This window comes from Manihot esculenta, chromosome 2 (genome assembly GCF_001659605.2).
Source record: "Manihot esculenta cultivar AM560-2 chromosome 2, M.esculenta_v8, whole genome shotgun sequence".
Classification (NCBI taxonomy): Eukaryota; Viridiplantae; Streptophyta; class Magnoliopsida; order Malpighiales; family Euphorbiaceae; genus Manihot; species Manihot esculenta.
Window position 1 is genome coordinate 6,427,367 of NC_035162.2, and position 21,944 is coordinate 6,449,310.

The 21,944-nt window shown below is 32.6% G+C and overlaps 3 protein-coding genes across 3 annotated transcripts; 2 read left to right on the forward strand and 1 right to left on the reverse strand.

The window, feature by feature from the left end:
* The first annotated feature begins 6,943 nt into the window (after positions 1 to 6,943).
* On the forward strand, positions 6,944 to 9,081 carry LOC110607773 (trans-cinnamate:CoA ligase, peroxisomal). The gene is made up of 2 exons (XM_021746943.2): positions 6,944 to 7,254; positions 7,346 to 9,081. The coding sequence occupies exons 1-2, from the start codon at positions 7,057 to 7,059 to the stop codon at positions 8,939 to 8,941; spliced, it is 1,794 nt and encodes a 597-aa protein (XP_021602635.1). The 5' UTR covers positions 6,944 to 7,056; the 3' UTR covers positions 8,942 to 9,081.
* Positions 9,082 to 11,205: 2,124 nt separating this feature from the next.
* LOC110604601 (probable polyamine oxidase 4) lies at positions 11,206 to 14,793 on the reverse strand. The gene is given in 8 exon segments (XM_021742846.1): positions 11,206 to 11,448; positions 11,451 to 11,528; positions 11,809 to 12,242; positions 12,980 to 13,073; positions 13,744 to 13,849; positions 14,008 to 14,084; positions 14,227 to 14,267; positions 14,688 to 14,793. Coding segments are annotated over 8 exon segments (1,179 nt in total).
* Positions 14,794 to 15,631: 838 nt separating this feature from the next.
* On the forward strand, positions 15,632 to 21,079 carry LOC110609200 (beta-catenin-like protein 1). The gene is made up of 8 exons (XM_021748621.2): positions 15,632 to 16,858; positions 17,463 to 17,547; positions 18,271 to 18,367; positions 18,614 to 18,677; positions 18,760 to 18,816; positions 19,765 to 19,802; positions 19,911 to 19,992; positions 20,847 to 21,079. Exons 1-8 carry the CDS (start codon positions 15,755 to 15,757, stop codon positions 20,934 to 20,936), a joined length of 1,617 nt encoding a protein of 538 aa, XP_021604313.1. The 5' UTR covers positions 15,632 to 15,754; the 3' UTR covers positions 20,937 to 21,079.
* The last annotated feature ends 865 nt before the right edge of the window (positions 21,080 to 21,944 follow it).

The window sequence follows — 21,944 nt, forward strand, 5'->3', positions numbered from 1 at the left end:
CGAACCTTGGCTCGTTCAAACAAGACTTTCGGGGGCCAAAGGCGCTCCCGAAGCCTTTCCATGTTCGGCGGCCGAACTTCACTTTCGGCGGCCGAACCTGGCAAATGCCTCCTTGGTCTTTTCTTTTCAAAACTCAATTCTTTTTCATTTAAAACCATGAAATCATCTGAAAACATTTTAGAAAACACATTTTACCCCTCTAGACGCCTCTGGCATCTACAGAAACTCTAGATTCCAACGAAAATTCCGCCGGAAGGTAGAGATTCCGATGCCGGAATCTAGCCGGGTATTACAGTTTCGGCCACCGAAGGTGCCGCCGAAGGTTAGGGACTTTCGTCTCTGGAGAGAACTTTCGACAGCCGAAGTGCCGCCGAAAGGGCTTAGGGTTCGGCTCTGGAAGAGACTTTCGGCCGCCGAACCTGCCGCCGAAAGTGCCATGTCCAGCCTTCTTTTGCATATTTTTCTTGATTCTTTTAGGCTGTTTTGTGGGGGGGGGGGGTTTTAGGGAGTATTTTAGAGTTGTTCTTGAGCTAGTTTGGTCCCTCATTTGAGTCCACCTGTATAGGAACGGACCAGAGGAACCGAAGAGAGCAGCAGTGAGCACTGCTTCAGAGTAGTCAGAGTCAGCTCAGAGTCAGCCAGAGGTGAGTGGAACTAAACTTCATGTTTTAAAGTGAGAAATTAAATGTTTTGAGCATGTTTCATGCATCATGATATGTCATAGGGTGAGTGCACTAGCCTACACTAATGTGACGCATTGCATTATTCTATGCTTGTACGGATCGGACATAGTTTTGGATTCACTAGCCCTCCGAGTAAAATCCTGAGGAGCCCTAAGAGGGCCGGGCACAGAGCACCATAGGGTGCGTAGAGAAGTCCTGAGTAGCTCATTCGCGGGCCGGGCACAGAACAGAGGGAATTTTGAATCTGTCCGTCTGAGATGGGTGATTTACTTGTGATGTGATGCATTCCATGTGAGCATGTTTTATTTACATGTTTTATTTGTTCTACTCACTGGGCTAGTATAGCTCATCCCTCTCCTTTAACCCCAGTCTTGCAGGATCCGAGTCAGAGGGAAGTCAGCAGGGTACAGGAAGAGTAAAGAATTTTGTAATAGCATAGTGTGGACATGTACTATTGTAAAGAATTGGTTTAGTATTGTATAGTGTAGAATATTGTGCTTGACCCATGTTGTAAATCCTTTTTGTATACATGGTCTATTTATGTGCTTTGAATGTTTTTCTCAGTATGTGAAAACCAGGCTTAACAGAGTATGAGTTGAACCCGTCTAGAGCAAGCTCTAGTAAGGGGTTTTATAGTACAGAGATAGTGCATGCACATGTTGAGACTTGGTTCAGAGCATCAATTTTATGTTTTACAGAAAATGTATGATCATGTATGGGATTTTACAGGTGCACGGAGAGTATAGCAGGCTTGCTACGGGTCCCGACGACCTTAAGTCGACCTAAATCCTAGCGCCGGTAGCGGTCCGATTTTCGGGTCGTTACAATAATAATAGAAATATATAAAATTTTAATTAATATTACATTCAAACCAACACAAAAATTAAGGAAGAGAATATAAAATTAGAATTATAATATATAATTAGATATTAAATAGTTATTTATTGATTAACTAACAAAAAAAATCTATAAAAATTAGATAAATGGTAAATTATTCAAATCAATCCACAATTAAAAAGACATAACTATTTAATTAAGTCTATTAGTTTGATTTCTTTTTTCTATTAAATTCACATTATAATCTTATATTTTTTAGAAGACTCCAAAATAATTTATTTATTGAATATTAGTGAATAATTTTAAGAGTAAAATATATTTATTAATTATATTGAAGTTATTTATGGGAGTGTAAAATTTTGAATTCAAATTATAATAAAAGTAAATTAATAACAAAAAGAAGTTATTAAATAAGAAGGAAATATATATTGTTTTGTTGGCAAGTCTTCACATCAACTGAAAGCAAATTTCTTTCCATAGGGACAACAACTGAAAGCAAATTTCTTCACAAAGACTGGAATTTCCCTTTTTTTTGTTTGAAGAAAATCCATTCTTAGTGCAAATTAAGCAGAATGGAAAGTTGATGGAAAATATACAATTGTTTTAGGTCAAAAATATGAAATCATTCTTCTCTTTTACTTGTCTAGATGTTCAAAAGTTTAAGTCATTTCCATGCTTTTGGGCTTTTGCTAAATATTTTCCGTTGGGGATCTTCGGCTGTAGTGTAGAAAGGTGGGGTATGGCTGCCGGCTGCCGGCTGCAGGCTGCTTCTTTCGGTGATTATTGATTCAGGAGTTGGGTTGGCTTTATTACTCTTATTATTATTTAAACAAATCAAATGGTTCTTTTCAAAATAAAAAAAATCTAATGGTTGTTAGGGGGCGTTTGGATGGGTGCAAAAAGAACGGAAGTGGTAAAGGCAAGGGATTTTATATTTATTATTAAAATATTTAGATTTTAAATAAAATTAAACATCACCCCAAAATTTAAAAAATTAAAATGAAATTTACTCTATTATCTAATTTTTTAATACTTCAAATATTATGAAAAATATATTTTTTAAAAATACGCAATAATTGTAAATTTAATTTTCAAAATTATCATATTTACTTTAATATTTTTTAAATTATTTTGACCGATAATGATATCAGTTTTTATATTGATAATTGATAAGTATAAAATTATTGAATGTTCGGAACATTGAATTTTAGTATTATATATACATATATGGAGTAAAAAATACGCCATATAATTAATTTAAAATATTTTATTATTTAATTATGCTGATATAAAAACCTCTTGTTTTTATAAAAATATTTATTAATTCATATTTTTGTATTGAAAATATTTTAATTTTTTTATAATAAATAAAGGACTATAATTAATAAATTTTTTATAATTTTAAAAATATATTAATATATTTTTTTAAAATTAACTAATAAATTTTTATATAATACCGGATATAATTTTTTTTAATTAAAATACATAATATGATATTTTATAGATTAATTTATTTCAAAGTAAAACATTGAATACGACTCCAAACATTAGGATCTTGTCTTCTCAAAAAATAAATACCAGAGAAAAAAAAAAGATATTCTGTTGCTCATCCGAATGTATTTATTTATTTATTTATTTATTATTACATCAGACAAAAACATAAAATTTGTTGAAATAATTATATAATATTAACTAGACGTCAATAGACACATATATTAATAATTTAAAAATTAAAATTTTTAATATTTATAAAAATTAAATTAATCGAATTTGAAAAATTAAATTAATATAATTTAATTGTTTCGGTTTGAATTGATAATTAAACTTTTTAATAATTTTTTTTATATTTTAATTGTAATTATAATTTAATCAATTTATATAATAAAAAATAATATATTATTACTCATTAATTAATTTGATTTGATTTTATTAATTTTTTATGAATTAAAATTAAATTAAATTAAATTAATTGAAATTTTTAAAAATAAAAATTATTTAAAATAAAAAATTAAATTAAAATTTTAAATTAATTGAATTTAATAAATCTTTTCATTAGAATAGAACGTCTGTGCACATGTGACAACCTAAGACACACACAGGGAAGAAAATGAGAAAACATGCAGAGTGTGGAGTCGTGTCCATGTTTTCCACGATCAGTACAAATTCAAACCACACAAAATATATCTTGGTTATGGTCCTCTCGAAATGACTTGGAAACCACATATATCTTGGTTAGGCTCACTAGCTTCATTGGAAAGCCACCACTCGCTGGCTTGGTTAACAAGTACTCGCAATTGACTGGAATGGAATACCTGCCTTTTCCATGTATTTGATTTATTTTTTTTTTTTTATTAACAAAATTATTTATTGTATTAATAAAATTTCATCAAATAAAAATAAATATAATCTCAATATATCTAATAAATTTTCTAATCAAAATATGAGTAGATAAAATAGTATTACGACGAATTTATCTAACAGAAATATCAGTTTTAAAGTCTAACAGAGATATACAATCATACAAAATTAAATTCCTATATAAGATAATTTGATAAAAATACTTTTGAAGTGTCTGTCTAAACCATGCATAAGATAATTTGATAAATATGCTTCTCCTTCTTTCTCATCTTTCGAATATAAATCATTAAAATTTTCCGAACAAAACCACGGAAAAGAGTTTTTACAAGATAAAATTTGAATAAGATTTCAAAACTAATTTCGTTGTTGCGATTCCGAAAACTCATAATAACTGGTAAACCTCCATTAAATATTAACTTATATCTTCTTTCAAATAAGCAGGAATCGATTGTATAATCAATGGCCCCTTCACTATATTTTCAGAATCAACATTATTGAAAAATCAAACAGATATTTTTTGTTCTAATTTCATAATAGATATCATTCTAAAACGTACTATAAATCTATTAAAAAAATTTATATATTTTGAAAATTAGTTAGAATTGTACGATGAGAAGGTTCCATATTGATTTCACCTCCACAACTTTAATTTCGTGGCCAATAACACACTTCTTTAATGCTATCTTCTTCTTCTACCGGATCTTAGGCCTGTATTTAGATTCTCATTTTTTGGTTGTACTGGTTATTTGAACGTTGAATTCCTGTCGTTTAACTACTTTTTTTTTTTGTCATTTGAATTCTTTTTTATATCGATAAATTCCTTTTTCTGATTAAAAATAAATATCTAATAAAATTTAGCATATATTATTATGATTATTATTAAGAAGTTATTTATTTATTTTTAAGTGAGGGAAATTTGAAACAGTAGACTTGATGAGAAAGCCAAGCAAAGAGGGAAATGTTGACCTTTTTTTTCAAAAAAGAAAAAAAAGGAAATAAACTGCTTTTGCTTATCTTCTTTTTTCTTCGTTTTCTCATGAAGGAAAAGTTGTTGAAAGGGAAAGTTCTTTGTTTAGAAATTTCAACTAAACTTCTACGTTAGTTCTCTTTTAATTCTTCCAAGGAATTCATAGGTTAACAACCCTTCTTTAATTTCTGTTTAATTATTCTATTAATTAATTTCAATTTTTATTAATTATACTTCGATATGAGAAATTTTACTCATTCAACACGTCAAGTTTATCCTATTTCCTACTTTGACCCCAATTTGTCTTCAATTTTCAATTTGAACTCAAAATTGTCTATACTGAGAAACACGAGTCAAGTAAAATACTTTTATTATTTTTTGCTTTTTATACTAAAATATCATATTATGAAATCAATAATTGAAAATAAGTTGAACCAAATATTTTTTTTTAAAAAATTTCTAAAAACTATTGCTTCAATTTAATTATTCAATTATAATATCTCTACTTTCTTTTAATTTCTAAAAGAATTAGGTTTATACGTATTTAATAAATATTTTTTATAAATGTTGAGCTCGTAAATAAAACAAATTAAAAATTATTCCATGCTACAATTGCCATTTTTCTTCTATGTAACTTCCCTGGTTGGTATAGTCTTCAGCCAGTAACTAGAAAAATTAATATAGTGCCAAAATTTCCACCCTGAATTCAAAAAATTCAACAAAATAGATTTTTCAAGAAGTGCTCGTCCCATTTTCAAGAAAAAATTGAGAACTAAACAAGAAAAATCCAAAAACATTTATAGGTCAAAATAATAAGAATTGGTCTACGTAGAATTCCATATTACGTAAATTTTATATTACAATTACTAAAAAAAATTAAAAATATTAAATAAGATGAGGGTTGTTTCTCATTTATAATCAAGTCAATTATTTATTTATTTATTCCAGTCAAGAAAATACAAATTGAAATAAATAAATATATAAATAATCAAGTTACGAGCTATAATAAAATCAGAGTCTTTAAATCTGATGTATAAAAAATACAAAGTCAAAGTATATATTAACAAAAAATAGAACTGTAAAGATATATCTAAAAAATTAAGTTCTCTATCTTTCAAGAATCTTCTACATTTACAATTGCTCCTCCGTATCAAAAACAAATTAATTAAAAGTAATTTTCTGCAAATTTTTTAATTAAAAATTGAAAAACATATGAATATTATGGTATATTTTAATATTCATGCGAGTATATGGTTTTTAAAAATTATTTAGAATATTATGCAAAATGAAAAATTATTATCTAAAATCGGTTAACTATGTATTTAAAATATTAAAAAATAAAACCATCTTTGTTAAAAAAAATTATTTATTTATATATTAAATGGATAATAAATTGTGTTTAGATAAAATTTTTTTGATAAATATGTGAAATTTACATATTTATTTAATAAAAAATATCCACTAGATATGTATTATTTTTCTGACTCTATACTAATTGAATCAATTCGGTTTAAACTGATCTAAATAATTTTTAAATTTACTCTTTATTTAATTTAAAATAATTAATTTAAATTATTTAATAATTTTATACAAACTCTTATATATAATTTTAAATTTTCATAAATCGTGAATGTAGGACGCGGACACAAAAAGCTGAATATCACACTATAAATCCAATTTAAGGATATGATACAATAAAAGGAAAAAGAAAAGAATAATCAGCATAGCATATGGTAGTTCAGACAAAGTGTGAATGATGAATCTGAGGGGAGATAGAGTGAAGTGAGGAAACAAAGGTATGGGGGACCTTAGCTAGACCAGTGTCCACATTAAACAAACAGATTGGTAGTTTAATTTCTTTTTCACTTAAAAAAAATAAATTGGATAAAACAAATGATGGTGGTTGTAATTTAAAAGATATAAAAGCAAGTGGTTAAGTCAAGCAGCCCCGCATCCTGCCAATGTGAAACCCATAAAAAAAGGCAATTTGGGTATCTTGAGTAAAGGTCAAGAGTCTGTAGTATCTCAGCAATTTCTCTATTTTAAGTTCCACACTTTCTGTTCAATTTTCCTTCCCCTATTTAAACCTCTCTCTCTCTCCCTCGTTTCCTTCATCCTTCTTCGCCTCCATCCACACATACTTTCTTTCTCTTCTTCTTCTTCTTCATACCCTTTCTCTTCTCATCACCTTCAAATTTTAATTAATTAACTATGGATTTGCTACCAAAATGTGATGCTAATTATGTTCCTCTTACCCCTTTAACCTTCTTGAACAGAGCTGCTCAGGTTTATGCCAGTCGCACCTCTGTTATTTATGAAGGTACCCGTTTCACTTGGCGACAGACCGACCACCGTTGTCGCCGTCTCGCCTCATCTCTCCGTTCTCTCAACATTGTAAAAAACGATGTTGTAAGTGCTTCATTATCTCTTTATTGTCAAGTTGTTTATACATATGGCTTGAAAAAATAAATTTCTAATATATTTGCGTGGCTCTGTGTAGGTGTCTGTGTTGGCTCCAAATGTTCCAGCTATGTATGAGATGCACTTTGCAGTTCCAATGGCAGGAGCTGTCCTCAACACTATCAATACTAGACTTGATGCCAAGACCATAGCCACCATTCTTCGTCACTCCGAAGCTAAAATCTTCTTTGTCGACTACCAGTTTGTTCCTTTGGCACGAGAGGCCCTGAGGTTGCTCATGGATGATCATTCTCAGGAGTGTGTTTCCTCTGAATCGAGTTTTCCACTGGTTATTGTCATTGACGATATCGACTCACCCACTGGTGTCAGGCTAGGTGAGCTAGAGTATGAACAACTTATCCACAAGGGTAATCCTAATTATGTCCCTGAACACATTGAAGATGAATGTGATCCTATAGCCTTGAACTATACTTCTGGAACCACCTCAGAGCCTAAAGGAGTCGTTTACAGCCATAGAGGTGCCTACCTTAGCACTCTTAGCCTTATTCTTGGCTGGGAAATGGGAAGTGAGCCCGTGTATCTATGGTCACTTCCCATGTTCCATTGCAATGGCTGGACCTTCACTTGGGGAACCGCTGCACGCGGTGGAACCAACGTATGCCTACGCAACACCACCGCTTACGACATGTACCGCAATATTTCTCTTCATAAAGTCACTCACATGTGCTGTGCCCCAATCGTTTTCAACATCCTTCTTGAGGCTAAACCTCACGAGAAACGTCAAATAACTTCTCCTGTTCAAGTACTCACCGGAGGTGCACCACCACCAGCCTCATTGCTCCAAAAGATTGAACCACTAGGATTCCACGTTACGCATGCATATGGCCTGACAGAAGCCACTGGACCAGCCTTGGTTTGCGAGTGGCAAGCTAAGTGGAACCAGCTCCCGCAAGAAGATCAAGCAAAACTCAAGGCGAGGCAAGGGATCAGTATTCTAACGCTGGCTGATGTTGACGTAAAAGATCTAACGACAATGACTAGCGTCCCCAGAGATGGAAAAACAATAGGGGAGATTGTCCTGCGAGGAAGTAGCATCATGAAAGGATACTTCAAGGATCCAAATGCCACCTCTAAAGCATTCAAAAATGGCTGGTTCGCAACAGGGGATGTTGGGGTCATCCATCCAGATGGGTACCTTGAAATCAAGGACCGATCAAAGGATGTCATCATATCTGGTGGTGAAAATATCAGCAGTGTAGAATTGGAATCTGTGCTTTACAGGCATCCCAGAATCCTGGAGGCAGCTGTGGTGGCAATGCCACACCCTCTATGGGGGGAGACTCCCTGTGCATTCGTGGCCCTGAAAAAGAATGCAAATGGGAAAACAGATGACCTTAAAGAAGCTGATATAATATCCTACTGCCGGAAAAATCTTCCCCACTTTATGGTTCCAAAGAAGGTGGAATTCTTGCCGGAGCTACCCAAGACCGCAACCGGAAAAATTCAAAAATTTCAGTTAAGGACTTTGGCGCAGACTTTTGAGGTGTCCAAGAGTAGCAGTGAGAATCAGAAGCTTTCCAACAAAAAGAGCGGCCAATCTGATCAAGTCAATACAAAAATACCGAGATACATCACTGAAACTCATGAAAACGTTCTTGCCCTGTCTCGTCTTTGAACAAGTTTTAGTTAATTAATATTATTAAATTCAAACTTCCAATAAGATTACTTGTACAGAGAAAGAGTGTTTTTCGTGATTTTATAATCACTAGACGTTCATGTTTATTTATTAAAAAAAAAAGAAAACTTTCAGGTTTATTTTATTTTTATAATTTTATTTTATTTCAATAAATCATTTAGTCAAAATATAAAATAATCATTTTAGCTTATATCTCTATTATTTTTCTAAAGTAAAATTAAAATTTAATAATTTTATAAATATCAACTTACGAAATAAAGCACTTATTTCAAATTTATAAGTATTTAAAATTTGAGCATTTTATTAAAAAAAATTAACATCTATGTGTTTCGTGAAAATATTTTAAATGGCTGAAAAGTAAATTGACATAGTTTATAAATATATTTATTATTAATATTATTAAACAAATATCAAATAAAATATGTAATAAATTTTTAAAATTAAATGAGAATAAAATAATACATGATAAATTTAGTGTTTATAAGTATTAAAATAAAAGTCTAATCACTCTCAACTTATTTTTTTAATTTATAAGTTAAATTTATACGCTTATAAAATATTATAAATAAATATATTAATTTATAAATAATATTTTTTTAAAATAAAAGAAATATCATTAATTCAAAATAATTAAAGAAATTATATACGAAATGATAAGAACCTAAATTTTTTGATCTGATTCAGAATGAATCGATATTAAAAGAATATAAGTAAGATATCACTAGAATATGAGCGATATCATTCGCATATTTAAAAATAAAATTATAATTTATTTTCTCATAACCGAATAAATTAGTTTGACTTGATTTAGACAAATATTTTTATATTAGTTAACTTTTTTTGTAAATTTTTCTGTATGTTCCCTTAATTAACGTGTTGACTATAACAACTAAGTCAAATAAATATCGTGGGAACTTAAAAAGGATTATCTCTTTTTTGTTTTTAATCTGTAAATAAGTGTAGTTTTGTAATTTCACAACTCCATTAAATATCTTCTATTTTGATTTATCTTTCAATAAATAGAGTATTTTAAAAATATTAATTAATTTCATTATTTTTATTTGTATAAATATTTTAATTGAAGCTCAATATATAATATTTTTTTATCTCTATTTTATTAAAATTTTATTGCTCTCTTTTTAATTGGTGTTGAAAAATCTTAAACCATGGATAAAAAAGTGGAGGGAGTAGATAGCTAGCTGGGAAATGGAGTTATATAATTTTGTATGCTAACAGTTTCAATTTAAACTCACTTATTAAAATAAAATCTTATTGATTTTTTTAGCTTAAATCAAGATAAGCAAAAAAATTGACTTAAACATTAGTAAAGTGAACCTTCTTGCTTTTTTTATGTAACTCAAAAAATTGAGAAATTTAACTTAACAATTTTGGTTTTTTCAACTTGAGCTGAAATTAATTTTTTGTTATACATTAAAACAATTTTTTTTAAAAAAATATTAAGTTGAATTTTTCTAATATATATAAAAATTAAATTAAATTTTTTTTTAAACATAAATTAAAAATTGAGAAAATAAAATATAAAATCTCTCGTATTTACTCAGATACATTTAATATCAAGAAAAATCTATGAGTATAATAAAATTAAATATTCAACCTTTGTTTCTCTTAAAAAATTAAAACTTTTTATATTTTAATTTCAACGAAATAAAAAAAGTCAGAATTTTTTATATAATTAAACATATATATTAATTTTAATACTATTTAAAAATGAAAAGGTAATTTATCAATAAAAAAAGAATTAGTCTATCGAAAGTTGGATTAATTAAAAAATTTTATAACCAAATTAGCATACAATGCTGAATTGAGTCTAATATTTTTGTTACAAAAATAAAACATTATCTTGATTTTGTTGTAATAAATTATTGTTATATTTTTTAAACAACCGTCTCAGAATTTTTAAAAATTAAAATTTATTATTTTGAGAAAATAAAAAATATTTTATTTTTCAGAATTTTATTCAATAAAATATCGTTTTATAGAGATACTAGATAACATTATTTTGTATTAATAGAAACACTTTTTCAATAAGAACCCAATTTCCCTATTTTTACTCAAACCCATGACCAGCTGTTGCAAAGATCTTTTGATAATCATCTTAAAGATAAAAACATGAAAGAACACCCAGATGAATCCAGTAAACAAAGACAAACTACTTTTTAAAGAGCAACTTGAATTTTAGCAAATAACATTCATAAATCTTACATTTTTGCCGAATGAAAATATTACATTTTTGAGATTTGAAGGGGAAATGCCGCTTCATGAAGTTCACACCTTAAAGGTACAAGTTGGAGCTTCTCCAGGTGACCAAGATTCTCTAATGCATGCCTTTGACAGTTCTCGGCAGCCATGACACCAGCTGAGTAAGCTCCGTACACAGATCCCTGATGATCCATGCTAACAGCTTCCCCAGTAAAGAAAAGACTTCCCAAGGGTGCACAAAGCCTCTCGTACACATCTCCTGACTTTCAGTCATCCAGAACAAATTATATGCAGAATAACCGAGTGAGTTTGGGTCTGTTCCCCAACGCGAAACAAGATACAGAACCTACTCCAAGCACAACCACCAAATGACAGTCAGAAAGTTGACGTAAATCATCAACACTAGTTTGCTTAAATTTCAGTCCTCCAGAACAAATTATATGCAGAAAAATGCAAGAAATAGGCATGAGTACAATAGCAACTGACAATTAGAATCCAACAACACGCATACACACCATCGCTTTTATCCCTGGAAGCCATACTTTTTCAAATAGATGGCCTCAGGTAGATACAGCATATAAATCCTCTTGAAACTAAAATATAAAACTTGGTGAAAAAGAAATTACCGGCTCTGTTGCATCGGGAAACATTTTCCTCAGAAGTAAGATCACAAAATTTGCAGCAGACTCATCAGATAGCTTCTCAAGATCATATGCAAACCTACCAGCGGCCATATAGACCAGTACAGGATAGCCAGTTGCCTTGTGAAGATTGAGAAAATAACCACAAGCATAAGAAGTCGGTGTGACAATACCCAAGAATTCCACATTTGGCCAAAATACTTCATCAAATTTGATTGCAACCTTATTTTCACTGCCAACACCGATATCTGAAATTGCAGCAACTTTCCAATCTGGCAAGTTGGGTTCAAACTGAATTAAATTGGCTTTTAGAATCCCAATGGGTACTGTAACAATAGCAGCATCAGCTATAAAGTTCCTTCCATCCTCAACCATGACCATCACCTTATTAGGCCCGTAGCATATTTTTGTTACCCTATTTATCAAGATTCACGAAAGAACGAAACCTTTATTTGCACCAAGTGTTATTGTTACTCATAAATATGCAATCCCATGAATGTGAGAGAAATCAAGTGATTTTAACAGCTTCATGTAAATCCCCATGCAAAATTTGCATTCAAGCACTCAATCCCTTTCTTCATTATAATATTTTAACCAATTACAAATACAAATTTCTTGACAATTTCGTTTCCATGTTCATTCACATGCTAAAAATTTCAATTGCAGCTGATGTTACAGGCACACTTCAGCAAGCATTTATGTAAATGACGCATGGACATGGGTGGATTCAGTATGTCATCTCGATTTTTCACTGCTCATCCACACAGGCCTTCCAACAAACAAAACCAGGAAAGCAGTTCATATAATATGCATTTATTGTAGACAACTTACTCTAGTTCTGAGCTGCTACAGATATGCACAACTTGATTCTAAAATTCCACAATTAATTTGACTATCATCCTTTAGGCTAAAGAATCAGGCATCAGGACTCACACTCAATAGCAAAATAGAAACCACGTGACTTTCAGAAAAGATGTGAGAATATATAGTGAAAATGAAGAAAAATAAACCAAAAGGACAGGAAAGCTACATGTGAAAGAGGAAGCTTACAATATCATTATAATAGAACTCCTACCCTTAACCTTCCTTTTTTTCATGTCCTTTTGCACAGGTCATTTCTATATTTCAAGTCAAATGTAGCTCAAATTGTTCCAAAATGACAAGCATATGTTAATGTCTTTTGCAAGATCTTTTATTACAGGAATATAACCTTGTACCATAAGTCCACGCCCACCAGAAAGGACATGCTCCTGTCCACAAAGAACAACCTTAACTATGTAGCCACGCATAAGATAAACCCAAAATGATCTTAACATAGAAAAGCTTGATATTGAAAGAATTTCTCATGAGAAAAAATAAAACCATAAATATACATTACAATTACAATATCTAAAATTTTCATTTCACTTCATGTTAAAAAACCTCAGATTTTTTTCCCCAATACATTGGATGAGCCACACAACTGAAATTAGTGCTCATCTTACCACAACCCTTCCCACTCTGACTCCAGCAAAAGTATACCTGAGATATCCTTGTGAAAGTTCCAAGCCTATACAACTGGGGTGTCCCTTTAGAGATAGCCATGGAAGTTCTTTAATGTAAACAAGTTCCAAGCCTTACCAATATAATGTCATACCTTGCTTTGCCTTAGTTTTACACACCATCACTAAAGTAGTTGATAAATCTTAGCAAAATCACTTAATTTCAATTTATATCTATTCCTCTAAAAACAATTCATTTTGTATCTATTCCTCTAAAAACACTCTACAAATTTCTCAGCTATTTTGAAGATCATTCTAAGGAGGACCCTCCCACACTCCTAAGCGTAAATCATGTCCGTCTTTATTTTATGGTCTAATTTCCTGGTCTATTTTTATTCAAATAGGTGTCAGGCACTACAAAGATTATGATATATGGAACTTGCCTGATCCCACGTTTCAGTGATATCATATCTGCATCAACTGCAAACCAAGTTTCCATTCTACATATGTACCATTGCAACACTTCATTTGCAAGTCCTTCTTGCCTACAGTACGCAAGCACTACTGAAGAATCTCATGCTTAAATCAGAATTCAGGAACGTATATATCAAAATTTCTTCTTTCCTACACCTTATATTTCATCACCAGAAGGGTTACTAACGATTGGTGGGTAGGTAAGGGGGAGGGGGGAGGTATATGTTACCATGATGCTCCCAAATCCACCGGATAACCAAATGAATAGTCAAGTATGAATACGACCACCAAGTCTATCTCGTGATTCTAGCACAATTACCTAAACAATAGCAACAATCTGTCACTAATTCATGCAGATGCATGTGCATATATTTGGGTGCTGGCAGATGTATAAAAAATCCTCATCCACAATTTGTACTTTATTTAGATGCTAAGCTAGTAAGCTGACATTGAAAGATGCATCATAGAGGATTCTTGCAGCAGCAAGCCCTGAAATTCCAGCACCAATAACAATGACTGTATGTAGTGAACTGTTTTTCCTCTCAGTTTATGAAGCAAAAGTGCCTAGTCATAAGATCAAACAACTGGTAAAGATTCGGCGGTTTCAAACTGAAATTAGGTGCTTTATTAAAAACAGAGAAGATGAGAGACTGTTTCACATACGTATTCAATTTCATCTCTCTCTCAAAATCCAAAACAGACTTAAACTCATAACAGGGCACTTTACAGACAACCAGGATGTGTAGTGACAATAGCATCCTGACTATCTCCAACTAATTACTTTTCCTCAGGTATGAGTATTAACTAAGAGAATATATGTCCAAAAGTTGAAATTGACACCAGTTCAAAATTTTCAGTTTTCACGCTTTTTCTTTTTCCTAGTTCCTACAAACGTCCAGATGTCCTTACCCGAAACAATTGTTCTATTATAAAGTGAAGAGTTGAAGCAACCACGATCAAAACCAGATTTTCCTACTAAGTCTTTTCTTGAACAACCAATAAACTTCTTAAGCATTCATCTTTTTCAGCAAATGTACCAGCATACATGGGAGACATTCAAAGATTCAAGAAACAAGTCTAAAACATATCAACATAACCATGAGACACAAACATGGAACACGCTTTAAGAGTTGAATTATCAAATAAACATGAGTCAGGACTGCGGATGTCTGACATAATCTAGACTACTACAACAATACTATTTGAATCCTGCATAATTCTCAAGATAAATGAAAAAAAGAGGATAAATAATAAAGGTGGCTATTCAATAAATGGATCCAACGGGCTCATTGGTTTGTGATGGGAGAACATTTAACAGTATTTGCTCTGCTAGTGCAAGACAATAGACCAGATAAAAATAAACCAAAAGGCGCCAGTATCTACTGTATCAGTTATTCAAAATACCAAATTACACAAGGATTCATTGTTCCCCAATTAATGGATCCAATCTAAAGAAGAGAATGCTATACAAAGCTGGTCGGCATTATAGTCCTTACTCTTAAAGGGTAGCCATTTAGAGAAAGAGAAGTGGCTAAAAATTCCAGAGATGCCTATCATCGAGCAAAGCAAATGGATGGAAGTCTTTACAAAATAATAAAAAATAGATAAAGAATAAATTAAGACGCTAAAGAATGATCCATCCAAAAAGAGTTTAAAATTTAAAAAAAAAAAAAGTCTTACATTAAAATTATTAGTAAAGAAATCAAATGCATCGCCAAATATTCTTGTTAATGTGATGTAGCTATAGTTTTTTGGGCCCTGTATTTAAAGTTCATACATGGCCTGTATGGGATCCTTAGATCCTCAAGTTGGAATGGGCCTTCACATCAATAAACTACTGTTGCCTTTGAGAATAGCCTAAAAAAATTGCAGTGGCCCCATTACTGATTACTCCGCGTTTCGATTGGGACCGGAGCAAGCGGCCGGAAAGGAACCCGATATCCTAGGGACTGATCGTCACACAGTAGGGCTCAGAAATGGAAGTAGATAACGCTCGCAGCTACAACACCAAACGCAAGCGCGGCGGCGACTCTCCGCCACTCCCTGCGTCCAACGGCAACCCATCTAACGATAACGATAGCGACAACTTCGATCTCTCCCTCTTGGAAGTCGCCGAGAAATCCCAAAAAGAAAGCGCTGTCGAAGTGTTGGACCTTCGTACTCTAAAGAAGCTTGTCCTCTCTTTCGAGCGCCGTTACAAAGAGAATATCGAGGCTCGCCTCAAGTATCCCGACCAGCCTGAACGCTTCGCCGACTCCGAGATCGAGCTCCATCAAGAGCTCCAAAAGCTCAAACTTCTCGCCGGAGGGCCCGAGCTTTACCCGGACCTCGTCAATCTTAACACTATTCCTTCTATACTTGGCCTCCTTTCTCATGATAACACTGATATAGCTATTGACGTGGTCCAGTTGCTCCAGGACCTCACCGACGAGGATGTTCTTGAGGATAACGATGAGCCTGCACGTGTCCTTGTTGATGCCCTTATAGAAAACAATGTATTGGAATTGCTGGTTCAGAATCTGCAGAGACTATCAGACACGGACCCTGATGAGATGTCTGCTGTGTATAATTCACTTGCGACGATTGAGAATTTGATAGAGGTGAAGCCGGCGGTGGCGGAATTGGTGTGTGAAAGAACCAAGATACTAAGGTGGTTGTTGGGGAAGATAAAGGTGAGGGAGTTCGATAGCAACAAGCAGTATGCCTCGGAGATATTGGCCATTTTATTGCAGAACAGCACTGCCAACCAGAAGAGATTGGGGCAGATGAATGGTGTGGATGTGGTTTTGCAGGCTGTGGCGATGTACAAGTCCAAGGACCCCAAGAGCTCCGATGAGGAGGAAATGGTAGAGAATCTCTTTGATTGTTTATGTTGCTTGTTGATGCCATTGGAGAACAAAGAGAGGTTTGTAAAGGCTGAGGGTGTGGAGTTGATGATTATTATTATGAAGCAGAAGAAATCTGCTTATGGGTCTGCCATAAGGGCGCTTGATTTTGCTATGACCAAGTACCCGCCAGCATGTGAACGGTTTGTAGATGTATTGGGTTTGAAGACAGCGTTTGCCGCTTTCATGGGTAAGGCAAGTTTCTCCAGCTTTGCTGCTTTTCTTTCCACAAATTTTTAGTAGCATTCTTTCTTTTCTTTTTACCCCTTCAATGCTAATTCTTACATGCATTTTACTTATTTTAAGGCTTAAATTTTTCCCAGACAAGTGTGTAACATGTCACCTTGTAATTAAGGACAGGGACAGGGATAGTTCAATAAGCATGATACTTTAATTTCCATTATTTAGTTCATGGAAAGTTCATGGAAAGTTTGAGCTCCTAGTAACAATTTAGAACCTTTTGTAATTTCTGGTTATTCGCTTTCTTGCGTTTTGTGAATTTATTAGGAAATGGGGATTAGAGTCAAAGAAACTCTTATCTGGTGCATTTCTCCATGGAAAATTTGTCTATGTTGTATTAGTTTCTATCACTTCCGAAAAGCCACAAACGTCCCTCATCTCTCATGCTGGCATTTTTTATTGTTAATTTGTTATTCATGGCAAATTCTGAGTACCTCTTCGGCTCTTCCACTGCATAATGCTATAAAGAAATGGATATGTTATTTTAAAGGCCCTTTGTTCTCTTTGAGTCTTCTTAGATGCTGATAAAACTTACCTGTTTTCACCTTCTATCTTTTAGATCCCCATGAGCAAGAAGAACAAGAAAGAACGGTACCAAGAGGAGTTAGAAGAACGCATTGTATCCCTAATTGCATCATTATTTGGTAAGCAGGCAAGTTAAACACTTTTAAGCACTATGTGTTGGTGCATGAATTAATTAGAAGCAGCCCTGCCTTTGCAGTTCCTCCCTAGAAAAAAAAAGAAGTTGAGGAAGGGAGAGAAGGGGAGGGGGGGAAGGTCGGTAAAAAGAAAACAAGGAAAGGAAAAGTAGCAAATGGTTTCAACTGTATACTTGCTAGTTGCTACTTAATTGACGTTTGGCTGGTGTGCTTTCGGAGTTGTTCATCAATTGTGACCTTGTCTTTCTTGAAGTCACTGTTATCTCAGGTCCGCAATTGATGAAATTGAGGCAACATTATAATTGTAATTATTATCCATTTTGTCACTATTTTTAATAAAGGAATGTACTTAATGGCCTTTGTTGGAAGGGTTGAAAATGAAATTATCAAAATCAGTCTGAATGGTTTTGACATTATAAGTTTTAGTTTATATTTGACAATTTAATTCTTTTCTTTTTATATCATGCTTGATTTGCAAACTATAACCATGTGCCATTACATTTGATTTTCCATGAATTGCTAGTGAGGGCAGTGGCTGTAACTGTACTGGAAGCATACTGTTGGGTCTAATAGTAAATAGCTAAATCCACAAAATGATATTGCATTATGCAAACAGCAACATATTCTTTCCTAGAATGTTAACTATACTGTGTGTTTCCCCATCATGATTTGTCAACTGATATTGCTTAAAATTTTTTCCTTTTCTAGGTGGAATTTTGAGAGGTTCTAGAAGGGAAAGATTGCTAAGTAAATTTGTGGAAAATGAATGTGAGAAGATAGACCGTCTTATGGAGTTGTATATCAGGTAATGATCCCACTTGTTTCTTTTCCTTTTCAACAATACTAATACTGGAGGCAGATATAGTTTGGATTTCTAGGATTAAATTATATAATTTCCACCTTTCTTTCATCTTCTACTCTTTGTAGAACTGATGAACTGTAAGATGTTCTGGCTTCTACCTCACTACTTCTGCATGTAAAGCAACATGGGTTCTTGGGTAAATTCCCTTTAAATAGATTCATGCCACTAACATTGAGTAACCTTGACCAGATATTCAGATAGAGTAAAAGTAGAGACTGAACGGATGAACCAGCTTGAACTTGAAGATTTAGAGGTATTTGCTTTCCTATTTTTTCCATCTCATGTATGTATTTTTCTTTGAAAATATATATTATAAAATACTGAGAATTTTGCAGATGGATGAAGAGGAAAGATACAATCGTAGACTGGAATCTGGGCTCTATACTCTTCAGGTCAGGTTTTGTACTGCTGATTTCCTGTCGGGTTTTGCCATTAAATTAGTTAGTATATAAGTGGATTTGTTTGTGTTGCAGACTGTATAATGCAGTTCTACAAAGTTACTTGAAATAAATTACATCAACCACAATGTAGCTTCACATCGTTGTCAACTTTCAATGATTAAAGCATTGATGTTGTTCTTCTTGGAGTTTGGACCCTGGTAGTAATAGTGCAGCAAATCCCATACCGCTTAAAACATTCCCAAACACCAGGAGAAGATGACCTTACTCTAGTTCTTGAAACCTAAAATCTTAACTACGAGAATAGAATTTATAATCCCATTTATATATGATTCTAAAATGAGATATCACTAGATCAACTTGTAGCTTAAGAACATAATCTGAATTGAATTTAAGAGAAAAAGAAAAGAAAAGAAAAAACTAAGTGCATTAAGTGTTATCCAGTTATTGATTTGACTAAAGAACAGTCAAAGGAGCTTGTCAACTTGTAAAGCTCAAGCATGAGGTGCCAAAGTGAGTGCCTAGTGAAATTAACATTTTGGTTTGTAAGAATTTTGACATCTTATGCTTGTGAGGTACTAAAGGCACAAGTTCTGGAAGGTGCTAAAATTTGGCATCTTTGCTTGTGACGCACTAAAGAGAAGTGCTAAGTACTGCTTAAGTACTTTGTCACCTTTCTTTCCTTTGATTTCACTGGTAGGATCCTGAATCCTTCTATGCAAATGTACCTTTGGTTAAACTACTCATTTGTCATTATTAAATCCTAGATCATACTGCTCTTCCTCAAAACCATAAATCAATGAATATTTCATGTTAACTCGGAGAAGTGAAGCTGATGGGACTTTATTTTGATATAAAATTCAAACATTTGGTTTTCAAGTACTTTTATGCTATTGGATTTTTTTGTTTAAATTTCTAACATTGGTTTGCATAAATCTGCAGTTGATAGCAGTTATACTGGGTCATCTTTGGTGCTCTGAGTAAGTGTGCCACCAGTTATAATTATCATTGCCTACTCATCAGAGAAGTTCTATATGTAAATTTGTCTTTTGGTCATCATTCTTTCATTTGATTTGGATTTTGTGAAGGCACTCCCGAATGAGAGCAAGAATTGAACTACTACTGAAGCAGCATAAGCTTACTAGGGAGGATGTTAAGGATATACTTCAGGTATGTTCTATGAAAGTCCAGCTTTAATCTCTAGAGTTCCCAATCTTTTATCTTTGACATGTACCATGCATTTATTTTTCATAAAATATTATTTTGCTTCTTGGGCGAATATGGATGGTACCCATGCTTTTGTAAGCTCATTGTGCCTATCAATGGCAGGCTTAAGCTATAATCACTAGACTTCCCACTCTTTTATCTTTGACATATACCATGCTTTTATTTTTCATAAAATATTTTTTTGCTTCTTTGAATGAATATGAATGGTAGCCATGCTTTGTTGAGCTCATTGTGCCTATCAGGTTGGTTGAAGTCTAAGGATGACTCCCTGGGCACTAGTCTGGCTGTCAGTTTTGTTGTTTGTGAGACCACTTGATTTGTCTAGCACATATAGATTAGCCTCATATTGTGCGTTCTTTCATTTGCAATTGTACAATCATTGGTAAATTAATGTGAACTAGTACTGAATCAGTTATAATTTTTCATTTTATGATTGTGATGGACAGCTAGAATTTCCTTGCCAAAGTACTAGTACTAGATGATGGCCTATAGATTTCTATATGCTGGTTCAGGTGTGTAAGATTTGGACTACACTAAAGCCATCTGGACCAACTTGGTCATCATCTAATAGGCCTGTTCATCTCTTTGAAATTCCCTCTTATATGTGGTCAACAGATGCAATGTGAAAAGGAATTTCATAGGTTTAGGCTTTTAGGAAGATCAAATTTTCAATTCATAAAATATATTGGTGGGATACCCCTTTTTTTCTTGCGTGTTTTTGTATGTAAATGGGCTATGATGACAATGAAAATCAATGGTTGTTTTACTTGTTCATTTGCTTCCTGTTAACTCGATAGGAATATCATGACAACATTGGTGATCTGGATGGACCTGAGGAGAAAGAGCGAGCACAGTCAAGGATTCAGAAATTTATCTCGGCATTTTAATATTTTGATGCTTTGTTAGAGGCATAGATGTTTTGGTAAGGTTAAGTGTTGCGATATTGCAAGTGTCATGCTTATTCAATTAAGCCTTTGATGTTGAAGTACTTGTACCATAAGCAGTGAAATGGGAAAAACCTTTCTGAAAAGTTGATGTTCAATATGAAAGTTAAAATCTTATATGGGAAGAATTTTTTAGCCCCGGGGGATATAGAACCCAACCCCTTCAGGGCAGCAACGCACTGCGCACGCTCCCATGTGCTACTGTATTGTGCGTAACTTACTGATGAAACTAAGACCTTGAGGAAGCAAGCTTAAAGACAACCTCGTTTGAAATTAGGCTGTGTTCTTTCGGATGCAATCTTCCCTTCTTTTTCCTCTCTCTTTGGAAAATTTGCAATTATGTTATGAACTTCTGATAGATACTATTGAAATCAAGCTGTTTGATACATGTTCAATTAATCGGCCATGTACAACAATTTTAAAAAGATAGAATATTTACCTCATCAGCCATCTTGAATCCTTATTACTTAGGCTTTTGCTCTACGCTTGTGTTATATCTGGTATACAATACAATTAACCTTTCTATTAAATGTTAATTGAAGTTTTGATTTCATAATATTTTATTACGGTGCACCAAACATAGTTTTAATACATATTAATTTATTTTTAATCTTTTAAAAATGATATCATTTAAATTCCGTTAGAAATTTTCATTAATATTGTTTGGTTAGACGAAATAAAAAAAAAATAAATTAAAAAATTAAAAATTTTATTAAAATTATTCAAAAGTTGAAAAATGAGTTTATAAAATTTTAATATATGAAAATATTTAAAATATTTAAAAAAATAATTAAAATGTAAAAATCAAGTTGGGTATAAATTTAAAGTAAAATTTAAAATTAATTATTTTATGTTATCTTGATGAATTTTTCCGTAATCACCATGCAAGTTTCCCTTCTTATTTTGTTTTCCTTTTAAAAGCGATGAGAATGAAACAATTAATAAACTGAA

Excerpts from the sequence above, each read along its gene's own strand:
- LOC110607773 (XM_021746943.2), top strand. The coding sequence starts at position 7,057 with ATGGATTTGCTACCAAAATGTGATGCTAATTATGTTCCTCTTACCCCT. Across the intron at positions 7,255-7,345 it reads ACATTGTAAAAAACGATGTT|GTGTCTGTGTTGGCTCCAAA; the intron begins GTAAGTGCTTCA and ends GGCTCTGTGTAG.
- LOC110609200 (XM_021748621.2), top strand. The coding sequence starts at position 15,755 with ATGGAAGTAGATAACGCTCGCAGCTACAACACCAAACGCAAGCGCGGC. Across the intron at positions 16,859-17,462 it reads TTGCCGCTTTCATGGGTAAG|ATCCCCATGAGCAAGAAGAA; the intron begins GCAAGTTTCTCC and ends TCTATCTTTTAG. Across the intron at positions 18,817-19,764 it reads CTGGGCTCTATACTCTTCAG|TTGATAGCAGTTATACTGGG; the intron begins GTCAGGTTTTGT and ends ATAAATCTGCAG.